At 39.1% G+C, this 22064-nt stretch overlaps 2 protein-coding genes across 2 annotated transcripts in view; one reads left to right on the top strand and one right to left on the bottom strand.

Annotated features, from left to right (window-relative positions):
• pax5 (paired box 5) overlaps positions 1 to 7623 on the bottom strand; it is a 49404-nt gene extending 41781 nt beyond the window's left edge. Inside the window, exon 1 of the mRNA XM_059338178.1 lies at positions 7417 to 7623. Within this exon, the coding sequence (XP_059194161.1) occupies positions 7417 to 7459 (43 nt within the window). The 5' untranslated portion in view covers positions 7460 to 7623. The remainder of the gene's footprint in view (positions 1 to 7416) is intronic.
• The window catches only part of zcchc7 (zinc finger, CCHC domain containing 7), a 113854-nt gene that overhangs the window by 31592 nt on the left and 60198 nt on the right, over positions 1 to 22064 (top strand). The gene's annotated exons all lie outside the window — the stretch shown is intronic.

The following is a 22064-nucleotide window of genomic DNA, read 5'->3' as shown; positions in this document are numbered from 1 at the left end:
GAGAAGACAATGCTAACCACTCTATCAACCAATATATAATAATAATATTAATAATATAATACAGTAGTGGGAGACAGTACGTAGAGGAAAATATGAAGAACTATCTGGGCCAGTGTGTCTGTGTGTACATACTGTATATGTATATATCACCAAAGGCAGAGTATAAATCAACCAGATTTTTTTTTCTACCACATAATCCACTGGCTTTTGTATTACCATAGTGATTACGTCTTTAGGGGAAACACACACACACACACACACACACTCATACACACTAATCCTAGCTGTGGGGGTAATAGATTTTAAACACATTACCCCAGCAGGGATACCCCCTTAAACACAAAGCTGTCCCCTGAACCTGTCCCCCTGTCCTCTTCTTCCCTCCATCAGCATAAAATAAGGAAACATGCACACACGCACGCACACGCACACACACACACACACACACACACAGTCTCCTCCAGCTCTAAAAATATAAATAGATCCACACATGGAGGATAAATACAGAAATGTGAAGTCTACAGTCTCATTCTGTGAAATCAAACAAAGCTATTTCCAAACGGCTGGTGCAGGCAGTCACTCTCTTCCTTACTACTTTATTTTTTGAGATAGAAGAAGCCTCATTATGCAGATGTCTGCTGCAGACAGCACAATTTGAAAAGCAATCGCTCTTTACAAAAGACACCAATATATAGACAGTCATATTTATGCAGCGTCCATGAAAGCCGGGCGTCAGCCGAGGCTCAGAAGTCTAAATGGCATGAAATGTAACAACCAGCTTGAACTTTAAAGACAATATAATCACATCAGTTGTTTCAAAAGCATTTATCAGCAAATCTGTTCAATTAAAGTAGAAAATGACAGGAAATGTGTTTTCATTTCTCAGATGTGTGTTGGCATGGCTGCAGGACAGGTGAATTAAAGGGTACTGAATTCAGTTTATTCACAAATGCATTATTCAGCTGGTACAAATCAGTGGTGCAAAGTAACATTTACTCAAACTGTACTTTACTTGAGTATTTCCATTTCATGCTTTTTACTTTAAGACCACCATATCTCAAAGGGAAGTGTTATTATATTTTTACTGCACTACATTTGTTTTGAAGTTTTAGTTACTTTGCACATTTGAATTATTGACACAAACTATAAGTAAACTAACAGGTTATAATATATTATTATGGGATTTAGACACCCAGCAGTATATAAAATAATTAAACCTCTAAAGTCCAGGAGTTTTTGGTTCAAATTTGTCAACTTCCTATGCATTCATTTCTGTCTCTGTTTAGCATCTTTCAGTCAGTCCTTACATCACATGCATGGCTCCTTTTTCTCCACACAAACTTGGCTATCAGTCAGATTTTTCATTTTATTTTAATTAACAAAGTATAAAGCTGCCAGGAACCAAAAATACAAACAAAAGACACAGGTGTCTATGGAAATGTACCTGGCTTTCTCAGCTTTTCTACATATCATATATAAATAATGTTATTACTGTAAATAAAACCATTCGTATTTTCAATAAATAGATGGACTCCAGAGGGTTAAATTAGCCCCAATTTTACCAGCTGCCATAAATGCATCAATATTACAACATATTATTCCAAAATGGGTACATTTGGGCATATTTTGATTTTGAATGCATTAAGTATTTTTACCTGTGTTTTTTCACAGTAATATTGCTACTTTTACTGATCTCACCATTGGTAAAAACAGTTGCATGATGATATTTGTAAAAGCTCTAGAGGAGAAAATAACCACCATAATGTTGCATCATAACTTTTGCATCATTTTTCAGTGTTTTGGAGCTCGACCCATACTAGGGACTATATGTGAGGACCTCTGTGAGTTTGATTGTAACTTTTCTTTTAAAAATCTCGAACAAGTTTTATGGATACTTAATCTCACCCATTCAGTAAATCAACTATGGTACTGTTCAGCAAGAGCATTATTCGGGGTGAAGAATACGTGTAAATCTTTTTTTATTATCTTTATAAGTTTGTGTTTTATTGGCAAATTGCTACTTTTTGAAGATGATCCTTTATTTTGATTTGACTAGTTTAAATTTCGTGAACTGGATTACAGATTATTTTGATTATTTCATATCAATGGAAGCCACAGCACAGAATTTGGGGCTTAAAACCAAGTAAGCTGTACTGCCTCTGCTGTGTTCTCATACTATCCCACATATTCTGATGATTCATTGGCTTCCCTGTGAGTAAGCCTGTTGGGTTTTTTTGTGAGCAGGTCAGTGCAGGTGGTGAGTCATGTCAGTTTTATTTACATGCCTGACTCAGAATCATTAGATCTTCGATTTACTGGAGATACTGGGAGCCAATCTGGCACTGCTGAACCATGTTGTTTATTGTTATTTGTTTACATCGTTTGGGACATTTTATGGCCTTTATTAGAAAGTTTAGAGCAAAGAAATGATTAGAAGGTCTCCATCTAGACTCCAACTGGGAATGTTGCCATTCATGGTCAGTGTTTAAGGCACTGGGACCGTTCACCCCAAAAATCAAAAAGACATATTTTTCCTTTTTACACATCAATCTTATTTTTGTGTGAGTTGCCAGGTGTGAGAGATGTCTGCCCTGCTCTTGAATATGATTGTATTACTTAATTATTTAATTAAAAATACATCTAAAAAACTATAGCACTGTCTCTTTCCACAAATAATGAGCCGGTTACTCAAGATCATCCACAGACTTTGTTGTTGGCAGCACAGAAACTTTGCGGTTGAGTTTTCAAATGGATTTTTGGTGCTTTGAGCGACACAAACCAAGTCCCATCTAGTTCCATTATATTCTAGAAAAGGCAGACATCTCTAACGCTCATGAACTCATATCAAAACTATCTAGACTGATGGAAAAAATGTGTATTTTTGACTTTGGGGTGAACTGTCCCTTTAAATCTAGTCCACCTGAAGCATTCTGTTCTTGTATTTTTTTTTTTTGCAATCCTGTGATTTTGGTGGAAAATATGACTGCAATGTCCCACTGGGTACTGGGATGCAGAGAGAAATCTCACTCTTACAGACACACACACACACACACACACACACACACACACTTCTTAGATATTCCTCAAAGAGGGAGCGAGCCTGCTGACCTACATGGACAGATTCAGGTCCTGGACACACACTCTGTGGCTCTGTGTGAATGTTCAGTGTGGTTGTGTGAAGGCATTATTCCTTCCTGCTCTCTTTATTATTATGTCCTGAAACCTTTCAATGAATAAAAGCACAGTTTTTGCAGGGTCGTTTATAGAAGCCAACGTCCTCCTCACCACAGGTATCTGCAGAGAAGGACCCCCCCTCCCTCTCCCCCCCCCCCCCCCCTCGCTCTCTCCCTCTTTCTCAGATAAGAGTAAATGAAATAGTTCCTTTCACCCTTCCTATCTGGGCCAGGGCATGAAATACGCCTTGCTTTGTAAAGAGATGGAGAGGAATGACTTGTGACCTACAAAAACCTCCAGATAACTATTTATTCACTTATCTGTGTATTTACTGTTGGCATTAGACGTTCAGACTCTCACCATTCTTGGGGTAGGTTTTTGGGGATTATGTGTTTGAAATGTATTTCCCGAGCGTATAAATACTGATAGGGACAAATGCAATAACTTACACATTCTATAAAGGCATTTGTTTATCGGCCACTGTGGCATAATTCGCTAAATAAGTAGCATTTTAAAGACTATATGCCACGTTTTTACACAGCTGTGGCATTAGGGATTAGAAAGTGCAAGAAGCTTCATTTGATCATGCAGCTTTTTTTAAATCATTTTAACAGAAAAATAGCCAGAAATTGAAGAAGAATCTATTGCCTTTCTTGTGAACAGATACATTAAAATATATATTTTTAATATATCGACTAACAGATGACTTGAGGACTGATGTTCGCTCACAGCTGTGTGAGTTCAGTGACAAAGGTCCAGTAATTCATCACGCTGACCAAACAAATGAACCACTTGCTCCCAGAAATTCAATCAACATTGGCTCCGGAGGTTTTGTTGCAAATTAGATACAAAGATTCTGCCAAATGAGGGGGTCTTATTGGCTTTTAAAGGTCTTTCTATAAAAGCTGGACCTACAGTCTCCAGAGGGGAGGAGGGGGAAACTGCTGGCAGAGGCAGTAGAACCACATTGATAGAAGGACAGAGACAGCCATGGGAGCAGGGCTCATTATGCAGCCCCTGTTGTATTTTATTTATTTACCCTGACTTAAAAGCACAGCACCTCCTTAAATGTTTGATTGATTCACTGTTTCCAGGAGGAAAAAATACAGAGATAAAGCAGCATATATTCGAGCTCCCCCATCCAGAAAATAAAGTCCATTAGGCTCTCTGTCTCTGTCTGTCTGTCTCTCTTTCTCCCTCATCTCTCATCTGCCTCGTCACGGCCTGACGACTCAAAAATAAAGCAAAAAGAGAGAAATCGCAACAAAACGTCCCCTCTTTTCCTGTGTCTCTTGGAAAAAAAAGAAATAAAAGGGAGGAAACTAGAAATTACTTTTGGCTGAAAAGCTGTTTGGAAAGTTGCCTGTGAGAATACAGATGAAGCACATTTCCTTGAGCAAACAGTGAATAGATCTGTGAGATGTGGACGTATAGTGTTGTTTTTTCTCCCTGAAAGGTGGAATAATTAATATTCTGTGTGCGAAGAGTGAGTCAGGGAATCTTGTTAATAAGTGTTTGGATTTATAAATATCAAAACAAGTCAGTTTTACATAGATTCTCGTGAGGAAATACTATGATTAATAAAAAAAATAAATAATAATAATTAAAAGCAGCATAAAATAAGTACTTCAACCTTTAACTGCAATTCCGTTACTTGCTTTATTTAGTGGACAGTGGCCACAATAAAGAGAAATTTAAGGTATATTTAAGCATTTTTTTTTCATATAAAAAACGTGGTTTTGGTGACTGTTTTTCTACTCTTTGTGTATTTTTGCCTGTCATTTTTTTTCTCTCCCTTTTATTTAAGTCCTGAGTCCATCACTAAGGTAGGCCACAGCCTCGCCTACTTAATATTCAGCATGCCACCATTACCATCACAATACGTGATTATGAAATTCAGCTCATTATCATCACAATTACCTGCTATAGATTTTTCAAACCTCGCTGCTATGGGCCTATGTTGTTGCTTAAGGTTAAAAACAAAAAGTTGTAACGAATTATATGAACCATATAATCTATTATTATTTTTATTCATTGTCAACTGTAACGAATCCGATGTTAAATTCAAACCTGAAGTCACTTTGGGGGTCAGAAAAATCGAATAAAAATGTCTGGAAATAACTGACACACACACACACACACACACACACACACATGCACATGCGGTGCGTAGGTTTTAAGTAAAGCACTTAACAGCTGTATTAAAAAAAATCAGTAAAATTAAACATATAATATTAATATTGGAATAAAAAAAATCAGTCTCCCATCATAACTCGCCGGCTCACATTTGCTACAAAGACTCCTGACGTGAACTTTAACTTATTTTATGAAAGTGTGAGGCAACACACACACACACACACACACACACTCCCCCCCACAACATTTCCACGCGTCACAGTCGATTCCTCCAGCCTCTCTCTCTCTACCTTTGACATTTTTTAGGTGTAATCGTTTTAAAGCGTCTCCAGGCTTTGACATATATAACTTTAGCTCCGCTGTTACCGTCAGCAGCGCGCTTCATTGGCTCTGGTGAGACTGCAGGGAAGAGGAAACATGATTCGTTCTAGTTTTTTGGATTTGTGTGTGTGTGTGTGTGTGTGTGTGTGTGTGTGTGTGTGGGTGTGGGTTTGTGGGTGAGGGTTTGTGGGTGAAGCTTCTCTTTTCTTTTTTTAAATCCTGCAGGATAACGCACCGTGGGAACTTCTGTCAGTCACATAACGCAGCTTCTCTCCGGGACTAAACTGCAATAAAATATGTATAATGCATAATCTATTACACGCTGAAATACTTGTAGGACGCTTCATTCAGCTTTTAAGTGCAGAGGCGAAATGTGATGTGCAGAGCCACAAGGCAGGCTGCGAATATGTGACTCTGTTGTAATCCCAGTTTTATTTTGTAAAGTATTTTTTTACTTTCAAAATAAATGCGATTAATAAGACTTGATGGAAGTTCTTTATTCTCTATTATTTTGGCCTCTTTTACAGCCAATCGGTGGAGTTTATTATAACTGAACATATGATTTTAATGTTATAATTGTAGCGTAACTTTCATTCAAAGCTTTTTCAGCTGATATAAACACTTGTGCATGCTTGCAAAAAAAACAATAAATGCATGTGAGGGGAGATAGCTGGTATTTGGGGAGTGAAAAAACAAAGCAGGGCCCGCCATGTCACGATTGAATGAACAAGTTGTCCCCCCTCCCCTTCATATAGCAGACTGCATGTCCCCCCAAAGCACCTGCTCTGCTCTGCTGAAGTGTCCTTGAGCAAGACACACAGTGCTGCTGCATGCTGAGAGTGTGAACCTGTGTGAGCTCTGACCTGCTGGGCATCAACACAGTCTCACCTTGTTGTTATTAATCGCAGACCCGAGCAGCAACCTGTGTGTGTCTGTCTAACCTGGTTATGTTACTGTTTGTGGATCAAGTTCAGCTTTTAGTCATGCTTTGTTACCCCGATCTCTCTCTCTCTCTCTCTCTCTCTCTCTCTCTCTCTCTCTCTCTCTCTCTCTCTCTCTCTCTCTCTCTGTCTCTGACCCCTAAACCTCTTCTTCCCTTTAAAGTGGGAAACACAGCGAACCGCCACACAAGGCACCAACAAATGCAACAAAAATGTTGGCCTGTATAGCCTGGATTTAAATGCACTTAAAAAAATTTTTTTTCCGTAATCACATCAATTCCAGCTCCCGTGCCCAGTTTAGTCAATGTAAATGTTCACCGGTTTGATAAAAGTATGCAAGAGAGAAAGACTTAAAACATTTTTTAAGCTATAGAGAAAAGAATGTATGAACGAGAAAAATATATTTAAATAAGTTGGACCTAAACGTTTGCATGTATCAAGATTTTAAACACTGTAATATTTTAAGGTGAACAATTAATTTAATGTATAATAAATTGATGAAAGATACTATTTATAAATTCCCAAAGTTTCAACAAGGCTCTTTCGATATTTTATAATAAATAAATATTAAATAAAATGCAGATCAATAAAATATCAAAAAGTTATCTACGAAAATATTTTTCATTGGCGAAATGCACGTGCTTGTATTTGATAGTTTTTGATGCCCTTTGAAAGATGATTTAAGATTCAGTCAGGCTGTTTTTAGCAGTGTGTTGTGAAGCTGGACACGCTGCTGCTCCGCTGATATTGCTGCACATGCACGCAGACTGGGAGTGCGGGGTTGATTCAGTTCAGGGCTGAGGGATCATGCAGATTGGGTGAAATTATAAACATGTAAACTTACTGTGCATTGCTGCAAACGGGTCGTGCTTACAGTGAATCTCCATGGTTTGAGGGGAAGGGCTGCAGGGCCCCGGTATTTCGGTGTGAGGAGGTCTTAAAAATGCCACCGGACGCCCCGCTTCAGTTTACTGACACACCGTGACCTCCAGTGAGTAAATGGAAAGGGGACCAGTTCCCTTCAAACAGGATTTTTCTTTCTTAATTAATAAAAATTAAAAAGAACAAAACAATTGTGTGACAACGCGACTCGAGCTGATAAAAAAGATACTAAAATATATTTAAAAAAAGATTTTTTTAGGTAGAAGGGAAGAAAGAAATGGCGTCAAAAATGTGAATCAGAGCCGGGCTCCCTCCTCATGGGGACGGGACACCACACCGGGTCTGTTCTGGCGTCTCCAAAACCAGAGGAGGGGAACGACAGCAGCGGTGCTCATTCCACCACCGAATCGCCTCAGTCCAAGGAAAAACTTTTGCACAAAAAACAAACAAAACAAAACAAAAATAGAGAACAAACAGCCTCCCTCCCTTTCTCCTTCTTCTCGCTCCGCTGGCCGTGACCCCTGAACTTTCTCCTTTCAGTCTGTTAGAATATCAAAAATACAAAAATAAAAGAAACCCAGTTGGAAAAGAAATTAAGAAAAAAATCTTTACACATCCACAGTTTTTTTCTTCCCTCCTGGTTATTTGCTGCACATTTTCTTCTTCTTCACAAATCGTCCTCGGCAGTTGCCTTCACATTAACACTTAATAATCTCCCATTGATAAAGCGCGTGAGAGCGGATCACATCTTGTCAAGTTTCATATCCACCATGTGCCAAAAAAAAGAAGAAGCAAAATGGAGTTAATTTCGCAGCAGGAAAATAAAGAAAAAACTCTGTGTGTTGAGTAAAAGCTGCTGAGTTGTTATCCTGTGAGTGTGGAGGAGAAGCAGGTCTTGGTCACTCTGTCTCTCCTCTCTCTCTCTCTCTCTCTCTCTTTTCTCTCTCTCTCTCTCTCTCTCTCTCTCTGTATGGACCAGGACTCGCTGCACTCCCGGTTTATGAGACTTTAGAGACACGTTTCTTCGGGTTGGAAAAGAAAACAGTCCCGTCCGCTTTCAAAAGGTAGTTTTCTCCGCAGCTCACGCCAGAAAACGCCAAAGCTTGATGTGTAAATATGGACATAAACAGGCTTCTCTAACCGCACAGAGACCAGCTGCCTGCGCCCAGCGTCCGTCCACGGTGGCGCAGCCCGCGTTTCAGGACCTGCTCTCGTGCGGACAGCGCCCGCGCTCCAAAACCCCTGGACCCCTAACCTAGACGCGCCGGCCCAGCTGCCCGTCACTCACAACAAATCCAGCCAACCAGGACGCGAGAGCTGCCTACACGTCACCGCCAACCCCAGGTAGAGTCGGGCGGGGTAGCGCGTTGATTGGCTGCTCAGAATCCCGTGGGCCAATGACGCCCCGCGTGCATTGTCCGCCCGCCAATGGGGAGGCTCGGTGAAGCGACGCAGGGCTCGGGGAGTAAATGATCATATGTTTAATTTCAATTAACCAAGTAAAAAACTTAATGCCTTTATACCCATTTGCGCTCAATTTATTCATGTCAATATTAAATGGCTAATTAATTGAGTATTACTAAAAAATGAGGCTTAGTTGCAGCAAGGCTTTATAAATGAGGGAATGCTCATGAACTCAAACAGGAATTGTGCTTCTTTTCTGTATTATAGGAATAAAAGGGGAACAGGGGACAGAAGAAGACATGGTGGAAGCTTTTAAAGGCGCACAAACACATTTAAGTTCCCTCCAAAACCTGCAGCTTTGTGCTCCTCTAACAGTCAGCATGCAGGCCTACAGGAGTGAGAGCTGTCAAGTGTTAGGAAAACAATCTGTCCTGCATAATTCCCTTCTTTCAACACAGTGTTATAAATGTTTAGCTTGGGGAGAAGTGAGGAGGAAACATATGAAACATGCATCCTCGCTCATTACCTAATTGATTGTGGATCCAAACGGATGTCGTTTTTTTTAATGAAATGCAATTGGCGAACTCCAAACTGAGAGAGGAAGAGAGAGAGAGAGAGAGATTCATTACATGTTCGTCCCACCTGATTTGAGAGGGCATATCTAAGCCTCGCCCCTGTAATATTAAACACACAAATAGCCTAAAGCATGAGCCAAATTAAAAAAGTGTTATTTCCCTTTTTCCTGTTTCTAGACATTTAATCATTTCAGGTCCTGGGTATTTACACTGCACGCGTTACACACATTTGGAGCTTTAATATACAGGGAAGACATAATAATACCATTAAAGACTTCTGGAATATTATTTAGGGTCATTAAAGTGACTCACTAATGAACAATAACAGTCTTTACCTTATTCTTATAGTTTTCATGTTTTTCCTCAAAGGACTTACATGCTTGATGTACCTCAAGGCGATGCATCTGATGCTGAAAAGGTCAATGTATGATATTATTGAGTTTATTTAATTTCTGTCTTTTTAATTTGTAGATTTTTTTTTGCTTTGAATTATTGGTTTCTGGCCTCCTTGCACAACGTGCATGTACGCTTGAACACTCAGGTTTCACGCATTAAAATAAACATTTTTTTTTCAGTTCTTGAATTCATTTTTAAATCATGACAAAAAAGTGGGAGGTTTCTTTGGTTTTGCTGTCTGTCGGAGGCTTCTTTACTGTGCAGGATGAACCACAAGGGGGCGTTCAACCTTGGGCAATGTGCCCGTGCGCACACGCGCGTGCACACAGATATACACACGCGCATACAAGACATACAGGAACTTTACAATCAACACCTTAACTTAAAGAGTCTCCATGCAGTGGAAAGGGGCCCTAAACTGAGCTCGAATGTAAATGATGCAGGCCTATACATGAATGCATGTTTATATGGCATCACTTTATCTGTGATTTTTGTCTGTTAAATAAATCTGTTTCCCTAACCCTAAATATTGTTTCATAAACCTTCATTGATTCCACGGCCCCGCTTTATAATCCACTGACAGTAAAGTACGCACTAATCCTCATTCATATTTCACATCTCTTCACTGAGTATTCATGAATCAGGGCCTCGTACAAATCTGACAGACAGCAAATCATCTTGGTTCTTTGTTTTTTAATAACAAAAAAAAAAGAAAAGATAAAATACAAATAGAGGAAATGTAATAATTTTAAAATGAGATATTTTGACTTGGATCATGCACCAAAAACCAGGGCCACATTTAGGCCCCAAATCAACGAAAGCAGCAAAAAACAGGCGAATCTAAACAATGAGACACTGCTGCGAGAAAATTGTGGCAAATCTTTTGGTATATATATATATATATATATATATATATATATATATATATATATATATATATGCAACAATATACAATTTCTTATATTTACACTTTTTACTTTTTGTGTCACTTTCTTTTTTCAGATAAATATTTATTTATTTACTTTATTTATTTATTTTTAATCATTATTATTATTTGCATTGGCAGAGTATTTGGCTCCAGATGTCTCCAAACACGGACACAACAGCATATTTTTCCTTTTTCCCCCCCCTTTCTTTCTTTTTTTTAGTTTCCATTGTGCTCTGCAGCCAGAGTCTGTTTTTATTTGTTGAGATATAGACACGAGCGCTTTTCTCCCCACAGAAGTAAACTGCAGCCGCCGCCCTTGTCTCTCCGATTTGCAAATTAAATACATAAGCAATTAAAAAATCCAAACACAATCAATCATGTATACAAATTGTTGTTGCTTTAGGGTTGGAAATTTGGAGAAAACTTCCATCAGGGTAGGACGACTTTAATCCGGGGGTCCAAAGCCATTACCATATTTCATTACCTCTCCAGTGTTGGAAACAGGAGGATGGGAGGGAGGAGGAGGTGGAGGAAGACTTTTTTAAACATTAGTAAGAATGTGGTTGACTTGTGATAATCATTTGGAGGCAAATTGGAGGCAATGTTGTTGTTTAAGTGTTACCCTCTTTCTCTCCTTCCCTTCCCTCCATCCACCATGAAAGCTTCGGCTGTTTTGCTTTTTGCGCCCGAGCCTCGAAACGAAAAAGCAATGAAAAATTAATAGCGCATGTTAACTCCACCAGCTCGTTTATTACACGCCCGCTGACTGTAAACATAATGAGAAAGCTCCCGTATCTCTTCTTAAGTTTTCATTTGCTTATAAAATATAAAAAGTCATCACTAATAAATAAAATATATGGACTGGAGAGAGTGAACCGTCCTGGACTTCCCGAGGTGGAACTCGACTGTGTACCGAGCAGGTAAATCACTGCGTCTCGCGCTCACAGGCCTCATCAACTGGACCCATTTGTAATCATTTGGCTCGATGATAATGCAAAAAGAGCAGCCTGTCACCTGTCAGGTGGAGGCCCTGCTGGCCGTCATATCTCTTCCTGTGTTATGATGCATGGGGCACTTGAGGTCAAAACGAAAGTAGGCTATGCCATGTGAGGTCATCTCTCTCTTTCTTTCTCCCCTCCCTCCCCTCAGTCCTCCACCTCTCTCTATCGCAGCTTTTCTCAAAGCTTATCTGGCCTTTTCTTCGCACAGACTGTAATTCCACGCGTTTGTCGTTTAGGCTGAGAATCAAATGTTCAAAATTGAAATAATATATAAATTTGAAGCTTAAATAGCCAGGAGGGCGTCTTATTGTTCGGTCAAAAAGTGTCAGGGACGAGAGCACAAAAATGGTCTCTCTCGGCGAGAATCTGACCATATATAGAGTCAGGGTATCGAATTGTGTGTGTGTGTTGTTGTATTGGAGAGGAAAAAGGTGGTACGAAAGGTGGCATATATTAAAATCATAGGGTGATCAAAGATTTCTATTACACCAGGGTAGATAATAATATTTTTTCTCATTAGTAAAATAATAATTTCACGTCAGCCACTTGTCACCAGACAGACTGGGACTGAAATGGCGGATTGGAAAGAGCCGGCCGGTGCGCGCTTTTACGCACGGCCAACCTACAGGGCGGGAGGAGAAAAGGAAGGGGGGTCTCATTAGATCCACGTTCATTCTCGCGGATTCTCCTTTGTACCCCGAGCACGTATCTTAAAGTGAGAGGAAATGGAGAGGCTGTAGGTATAGGCCCTGGGCCCTTAAGACTTTACACAGCAACAGGGGAGGGCCTCCTTTAAACTCTGATTTCCTCAGTGGTTAAAAGGTTATTATCCAATTGCTGCAAATCCCATTGCTTTCACCGTTTACCAGGGGCAAGGCCCACTCCACAAAAGACTGCAAAGGGGGCATTATTTGTCTTACACACCATAGGCATTATTTGGTGCCAAATTTCCATAGAAGGCCGGGCACGAGCTCATTTATTTCTATTATGAGAGAACATGTCGAAATCGGAAACACTTTATTGTGAGAATTAAAATGAAAAACAATACTAAATGCAGCCTACATCTCAATAAAAATGTTGTTTAACGCACCCACTGCATTGCTATATTCTTAGTAACAGGAGCATCAGTGAAGCAGATTTTTGTGGAGTAAATGTTTTCCACGTAGCACATTGCCCTCTCAGAGAGAATCACCTGCCCACCGTTTCTTAATGACAAACGACGTTTTATCAATGCAGACACAGCGGGCAGCAATATGAAATGATGTGATATCCATTGGGTGCCATAACAAGGTCGATGGCCTGATCCATTGCTGTACCAGACCCCGCTGTTTTATGAATAGGCCTGTACGAGATGAACCTGTTGAATGAAGTCATGGAGCCACGCAGCAAAAAGCCAAACCCAGACTGCTGTACAGCTATTTCAGACTGCAACTTTAACTTTTGGAGCAGGAATCTACACACTTTTAATTCTCAAACTGACCTAATAACCAACATTTTTAAAAAGATGATTGAACTGAATGTAATATATATGTGACGCACAACTGTGTATCCGTGCCAAACAAACACACACACACACACACACAGACACACACACACACACACACACACACACACACACACACACACACACACACTCACAAATCACAATCCAGTGCTTTTTATGACAAAGACGCATCAGTGCACCTCTCGCAGGTGATGGTGCACAGACCGACACGTGGAGGTGACCTGATGCAACCCAAACCAACGAGTTCAGCCACTTTTGTTTCTCTACCAGCTACATGCCAAACTTGTGAATTTAAGAAATAACATTATTAAACAAAACCATCAAAATCACATTTTAAACCATACACAAATCTAAATTGCAAAATGTAAAAGTCTCCGGACATATTTGTCTCTTTCTTTTTAAAGTCTAAGATTTCTTTAAGGCATCAAAAACTTCCTTGCCTACTCATGATAACTCCAAAAGTTTCATATAAACGAACAAAAGTCACAAACTTGAGATAAAACATTTTCATACGTGTACAGACAGCTCTGTTACTTAAATAATAAGTTAATTTTCCAGTTTCCCTGTATTTTTTGCCATACAGAACCACTTCGGAACACTTTGCCATACTTCTAATAACTCAGGACACCATACAAAAGTTAAAAAATAACTTACATTGCCACAAACAACTTCCACAACTTCTATTAAAAAGTTTTGCATTAGCAAAAAAATAAATAAATGAATTAATAAGCTGACAAACAACACCAAAACGTGTTCACTTGTGAAAAAACACAAGTTCAACTGTTCATAAAGTGAAATGAAGCTCGAGTGAGCCGGTGCGCCCCTACCTGCTCTCCCCAGCCGCAGTGCAGGACTCTTGGGCCCCTGGTCCATGTTCCCCGGGTAGAACAGGGGGAGGCGATGAGAGGAGAAAAAAAAGGAAAAGAACAAAAACTTTTTTCCAGTGTCCCCCTCTCCCTCTCTCTCTCCCCCCTCTCCCTCTCTCCCTTTCTCGCTCTCTCTCTCTCTCTCACTCTCTGGCACTGTTTTCTTCTCTCCCTCTCTTTTTTTCTTTCCAGTACTTTTGGGGCGAGTTGTAGGTTGAAATAATTCGACCCTTCCGCTCCCTATTGCACTCCCTGCAAGTGCTCAGTCAGCTGCAACTAAACGCTTTAGGTGGAAAAAAGGCTTCGGGGGGAAGCGTGAAATGATCACGCCGAGTAAAAGAGCCGCTCTCTCAATGTGCGCTCATGTCCTGTCCTTTTCCCGCACGAGCTTGCCCACACAAACACGTTCATGTGCACGAATTAACACGCGCGCAAGCGCACGGACAGGCATACATACACACAACATGGAGCCTCCACCCTCCCCTGCAGGGCCGCGCCCCCCTCACTCGCATCTGTTACCAAGTTCCACTTTACTAAACTTTCCCGCCCCCGCCCCTCTTTCCCTCTCTCTGTCTTTCTCTCGCTCTCCCCCTCTTTTATGTTACATTCATTTCCTCTGGGACACAAGATGAAGGCAGGTAGCTGTAAGTGGTGTGCGTAATGCCACTGCAGGGTTTTCCTCTGTTTTGATTAGCTTGTGAACAAAGTGTGGCCTATTAATGTACAGTGTGCTTTCAGCAACTTCCATACAGAGTCTACGAGAGTTTCTTCAAACTTCTCACCTCCTCTGCCGGCGTGCACCTGTTACGCATGGTGCTCTTTGCGCATTACGCACCTTCTGGAAGACTGTGAAGCAAGTGCAATGCACAAGGTTACACCTTCAACTTCACCGCTCTGCTGTTGGAGGGTGCACTCTTCTTCTGCATGTGCTTGAGCAAAGTGTTTTTTATTTATTTATTTTTATTATTCTTTTTTACAAAACTAATAGTTCCGGTCCTTACGATTGTTCGCGCACACACCTGTGAACTAACAAGTCATCTAAATATTAATATGCCAACTGAAAATGTCCACTCATAATGATACTTCGCTATTTTGTCTCGTTGTCATGGAGAACTTTCTACTCTGGCGGAACAATGACACGATTTCCTGAACATGTGTGCTCTTCTTCGGCTCTTCCATTTTATTAGTTTATTAGTTATTAGTTAAATAGCCAGTTTAGAGTTCACTGTGTATCTGGCGGCCTCTTTTGCACACACAAAAACACAACAAAAACAAACAAACAAGGTAAGCCCCTTCAAAATAGAGAATTTCACAAAAAATATCTTTCCCATAAAAATAAATCTAAATAAAATAAATTTAACAATATCACATTTCCCCATTGTAAGAAATTTGACAAAATGCAAACTGGGAAACCCCACGGTAGGTTATTATGTGAATATTTGCATTTCACAGTTTAAGACAAAAGCTGAAAGTAAAGCGGAAGTGTCTCGTTGGGGGAGAATTATAAGTTATAAGGCATGAGTGCGTCCAGCTACATTTCCACCAGGTTCGAGCATGAACCGGAAGTAAGAGCTTTCTTTTGTGACACAACCCCAAAATATCTCTTTGTTTTCTTGACAGGAGTTAACATACCAGTTTAAAATATGTATACATTAAGTCAAGTTTAAAAAAGAATAATTTACTGCACAGGTAAAACGGAGAGGCCACTGCTCTTCACCTCAGTCTGTCAATGAAAACACCAATAAGAAAAATGCGAAATATTTCATCACAGACAGACTAACTAAAGCTGTAAGAAAAGAAGATTTTAAGACTTAAATTAGATATTTTTTTAATAGTTTCTAGCCGTGTCTCTTTCATACAGTCTATGGTCTCTTTACTCGGTGTCAAACTTCCGTTTCTGTCCTCAGACAGCTGCAGGTCTCAGGGTTCAGCGCAGCCCCGAGACAATTGAGTGCGGAACAAAGCGCTAGACAGCGACCCATTTTGCTCTGCTTGTCGCCTCGCGCTGCAACACTACGACCCTGACCTTCGGCTCGCGCCCACAGCATCAAAACATAAATACTAATGTTTGCATGGGATGGCGGGAGACATAAAGCAGGTCCAGCTCTGACCTTCAGCCAGAGACACAGACACCGATAAATCAATTATATAGGCTACTGATATCAGCAAAATAATCATTCAGGCTTCCACTTAAACAGCAGGCGAAGATGCAGCTATGGGAGGGAGTATAAGTGAAACTGATTTATATAGGTTGGTTAAATGTCCACAAATAGAAATGTAGGATAAGTGAGTAGTTTAAAATCTACTTTTTATAAAAGAGTCATATTTATCACTTATAACCTCCTGCTTTAATGTAGTCTATTCAACTACTGATATCATGCTTTTCAGAGTCATATATCTATAGGCCAGAGTTATTACAGCCTATACTAACTCTCTGTTCTGTTCCTATTGGGGGAAAAGATCTTGAATCCTCTGCAGACTTGCCTCGTTCTTATCTTTTTTACAGGCCCAAAAGTTGAATCTGTATGCATGGCCATGGCAGCGGATTATTCAGTGCATTTCCTAAACGTGCGAGCTCACATAAAAGACTGTACAATTATCTACCATTGAGCTATTCCAACACTTCTAGTTGTGATATTCTACATTCTGCACGATTTAGTGTTGGATACTGTTGCCAAACTATTCACTGAAGGACAGGAAGGAAGAACATATGTCTTAATAATTAAATGATATGTATAACTATAAAAATAATTTTATTAAAGCCTATTTTAATAGAGCGTTTCTTGATAATTAAATGGAGTAAATGTGAATTTTAGACCTTTTTTGTTTTTTTACATGAACAACACGAAATTCAGAAATATTTCACAGTAGTGATAGTTTTAATAAAACTTATATTATTGCTAATAGACAGTGTAATAGTATCATTAATTGTGTTGTTATTATTACATTATCTTATTATTATTATTATTATTATTATGTCAGTCGTCATGTCACATTATATATAGAAATGTGTTCAACAACATCACATTGTTTATTTGTTGTCCATTTTTAGATAATTACCTGGATTATAATATATTTAATTTTTTCATGTCTGAATTTCTTTATAATATATGTAATTCTATATGTTTTTATTGTTTTTTGCGTTGAATAGTTTCTCTGTCATTAGTCTCGTGCAGCCTCAGGGAGGTGTCGCTCCTCTTTCGGTTTGCCTGAACAGGATCTCCTCAAAGAATTCGCCATAGTTTCGATATTAATCATGACTTGTTTGTTTTTCAGCCGCCTGCTAATTAATGTAATTAATTTGAGGGGGGAGTAGTTGGATCGGTGACCCGCGCTCTGACCGAGCGGAACCGGAAAGAATCGCATTAAAGCGCGAGGAAGAAGAACCAAAGGGACGATTAGAACAATAAGTAAACACGTAAACACAGGAGGGGACGCTCTCTGTCTCTCAGGGACTGTTTGGCTCTCAGCCCTGCACCGTCTACATTAAACTGCAGGGACAGATAGTTTAAAGGCCTGTTGAAGAGACACAATGAATTTAATGTGTTAATGAAGAATTACATCTGCGTGACATTTGTGGAAGCAAAAGTAGAAGTAACGCAATGAAAATATATTTAATTAAAATCAAAGGTCCTGCCTTCAAAATCTTACTTTAAAAGTACCATGTTTCATCAGCAAAATCTACTTAAATCATTAAAACTAAAAAATACTAATTTCATTATGATGTGTATTATTATGATATATATGTTATAGGATAATAAAAAAAACATTGGATTTTTATTACTGAGATTGACATGCATTGATATGTAATGTTCAGTGGCGTCAAAGTGGACTAACTTTACCTACCTTCTAGTGTTTTATCTGCAACAATATTTGCTTTTTTATATGGTTAAATGTGATGCAGTTGAAAGTTCAGTATTTACCTCTGAATTGTACCAGAGCAGTAGAAACAGAAAAGTAAAGTAAAAGTACCTCAAAATTGTACAGTACACACTAATCTGTACTGCGTCACTGCTCATAAACTTTTTAAACAGCTGATTTGGTACATTGGTAAATTTTCATTTTACCTGTCTTAACCACATTTTCATATTTGATCAGACTTTTACTAGAAAATCTTGGTTTTGCATCATGGTTAGATATTATTTCATTATATCTCATTTACAGTAGCTCTGCTGCCCCTCTACACTAATGTTTCCACTGCTTTGCTTAAAATAAAGGGAGGACATGCATGCTTGCTTTACCACTAAACCTTAGAATAATTTCCATCTCTTTTTTATAATCTCACAAGACTCATCAATATTTTCAACTCTTTTCATAACTAATATTTTGCTTTTTTTTAAATTGGTATTTCTGTTTTGTTGATTCTATTTTGGGGCTCTGTCCCGTCAGTTTCATATCCTGTGCTATAAATGCTTTTATTGTAAAAGATACTACATGATAAAACCATTATTTCCTAACTTACTTACCCTGCCAGGAGGTCCAATTCAACATTTTAGTGCTCCTAACTTTGATTCTTGAAGCAAATCATACATGGCCCGAACAATACTCCTTTAGCTCTGCCATAAAACCACTTTTGATCCAACTTTGTCTCACATTTTTGTCCACTAACACAGAGAAACCTACACTAACACACTCTGATAACAACATGCCTCTGGTGCTCATGTGTTTACCATCGCTTTCCCCGAAAACACCCGGAGCCGCAGTGCTGATTGAGCTTACCTCTATATCCCTGGGATTTAATTCAGAGTGGCACTTCACTGTGGTGACACAAGGTTCCTTTTCTTGCAGCTGTAGTGCCTGGGTGTTGCTGTGACTATAGAGGCTAGAAGGGGGCTTAAGGGCTGCAGGGCGGATTGAGAAATGGGACACATTATTTGTCCATGAAACATTATGTGACACAACATGACACCAGGCCATTTGTATGTAAAGGTAAACATTTCAGCGTGACGATTCGACAAGAGAGGACAAGGCTCCTGTCAATGTGGTTTTATACCCGCAGCTGAGAAAGAGGTGTTGTGGCATCGTGTGGCGATGTGGGGTGTGTATGTGGGACTTTGTGAGTGTGGTGTGTGTGTGTGTGTGAGTGTGTGTGTAAGAGTGTGAGTGTATAGAGCTTCTGTTCACAAATTTAATCCCCATAGACACAAGTCACTTGGTCCGGTCTGAAAAGGTGTTGTCAGGCTTGTTCTCTTGTTCTAGCCTTTTCCTGCTGAAAGCACTGACAGACTGTTGATCACTGAGCTTCACATAAAGTGTTTCTTCGAGTGTGTGTGTGTTTGTGTGTGGCAGGGGATTTCACCTGGACTCCTGGCAATTCATTTAATTTGAAAGTGTGACTGTCAGACACTCCCAACAGGGCCAACAACAAAGATTTTTAAGCACTTGTCCCAAATGACCACAAAGAAACGGACCAAGTATCCTGGTTTCCTGCAGGGCTCTGAGACGATGGTTCCCAACTGTTTTGGCATGTGATCCCTTAAAATGAGGCTCTTGTGGCCCCTCATCACAGGTGGATATGGCTCACGAGTTGAGAGCAGTTCAACAAAGAGTGATTTTCCCTCTTAAAGTGTTTAATTTGAAGTCGAGTTTAGCATTAGGATGATATATACCATCAGACAATATAAACTTTTCAGCTGCCCAGATGTTGTGGTCAGTGCTGGATGAGCAGATTTTTTACTAGAGTAAAAGTTGCAATATTTAAATGCAAAAGCGCTCTGTAATAAGTAAAAGTCCTGGATTTAAAAAAAGGGTATGACAAAGGTATGAGCTTCAGAATATACTTATAGTACTAAAGTTAAAATTACCTGTTATGCAGAATGGTTTAATTCAGAATAATTATATTTTTGAAATATAATTATTGATGCATTTATGTGTACATCACTTTAATGTTGCAGTTGTTAAAGGTGGAGCTAATTGTAATTACTTTATACACTACTGGGTGGCATAACCCATAATTATATATTATAACCTATTTGTTAATTTAGATTATTAATACAAAGTAAAAATAAACTAAGTAACAAAGTAAAAAGGTACGATATTTGCCTCAGAGATGTAGTGGAGTAGAAGTATAAAGTAGCATAAAATAGAAATAATACTACTAATCAAAAAAGTACAAGTACAGACAATATTCAAAAAAGTTTAGATGCTGTGTATAAAATTCAGTACTTGAATAAATGTACTTAGTTATATTCCACTACTAACTGTGGGCAGTGATGCGTATCAATTAACAAGACTGTTTAATGGAAATATTGGTTTTGTGTGGTTGTTTTAATTTTTGCATCAATTTGTTGAAGTGTATTGATTTGTCAGATGTTTTATTTGGTGGATTAGACAATGCAAGACATTTCTGAATACTTATTCATAAACTGTTTCTAAATAAAATGTAATTTTATCCATATCTTCCAACCCCATCCCAAGCATTGTACAGGCCTAAAGTATCCAGTATGTCACAAGAAAAAAGATACTTTAATTCTGTCATAACAGGAGTATTTTTCTTTGTAATAACTTAATTAACTTGTGGCCCCTCAGATTTTTTTGACACACTGGTTTCAGACCTCAGCCATGCAGTTAGCCCTTTACTTTATACCACTGTATCTAATAGGGCATTTTATGTCTTTTTCGGCATATTAATTAAACTCAAAACACAAGGGTAGGGAAGTGAAGAGAGCGTCTGTAACCATAACTGTACAAAAGCGTACAAAAACAGTTATATTGAATAGAAGCAAACAGATAAACGTCAGATATTAATGCATATATGTCTACTCAAACAAAATCATTTTTCCAGAGCAGGGGACAGAGAGTTGTTTGTGAGGCTACAGACTGACAACTAACCAATCTGATAGTCTGCTTTTATTTACACAATATAATCATGTGCATCATTAACATTATATCAGAGTTTCCTTTTTTTTTTTAATATATCACAGTTATTGACAATACTGGTACATCAAAAATAAATCAATAAAAACTTTTAAAAGTGCATCAACAGCAGCATGTGAATCCTTGTTCTCCATCATTGTATGGTAATTCAGAGTCAAAGCCAGTGGTATGAAAGGGGCCAAACAATATTACTGTCACATGTCTGAAAATGGCTCCAGAGAGAGGGCCCACTAAAATGTCAATGTTATAAAATGACTGAGAAACTAAAGAAACATTCTGTTACACGCATACATACAAAATATCAGCCTCTGCCCCTCTGAGTCATCTTTCCCCTCCGGCTGTGTTTTATCATTTGTTTCTTCCTGCATGAGCTTTGCCACTGATTAGTACATGCTCTACTTGGCATATTAACTCCAGAATCTACTGAATCTCTCTAATACACCAACCGTTTCTTGTCCCGCGAAGCTATTTGATGCTGTGATATCTATGAATTAATGAAAATAACACTAATGTAAGTGTGATTGAAAATATGAAACTTTCACTGTAGTGACACAACAGAGTCTGTGTGATGCAGTGAAAGAAACACGCTAGAGATGGGGCTTTAGGTTCACACATGCTGTACATCCGCTGTATGTGAATGGCCCCAGCACAGAGGGCCCCATATGGGTGATGCATGGGAGCTATTTTTGTTCAGAAGCGCTGATCCAGGGCGAGCCTTTTTTTTTTCTTATGGAGGGAATTCCTCCTGCCTGGCTTCTTTGATACAGGCTGGCTGGTTGTATTTACATACATACAGTAACAAGGAAGCCTGCGCCAACAGCAGAAGAGGAAGCAGATATTTTTTTTCACACTACAGAACTGAAACAAGCTAATGCAACCAGTTACAGTTGGAGTCTGCATCTGAGCAGATGCTACACTTGTTTTTCAGTCACTTACGAGTTATTTCTAGGGCTGCAGCTAACTTTTTTTAAAATTTGTACTATTTTCTCCATGATTAAATTTTTTTGGTCTAAGATTTTCAGCAGTATGTGGCTGTGTATGTATATGTTTGTGCATTATT

This window comes from Centropristis striata, chromosome 1 (assembly GCF_030273125.1).
Source record: "Centropristis striata isolate RG_2023a ecotype Rhode Island chromosome 1, C.striata_1.0, whole genome shotgun sequence".
NCBI lineage: Eukaryota > Metazoa > Chordata > Actinopteri > Perciformes > Serranidae > Centropristis > Centropristis striata.
Note: the sequence above shows the minus strand (reverse complement) of the source record. Positions and strands in the feature narration are given on the sequence as shown.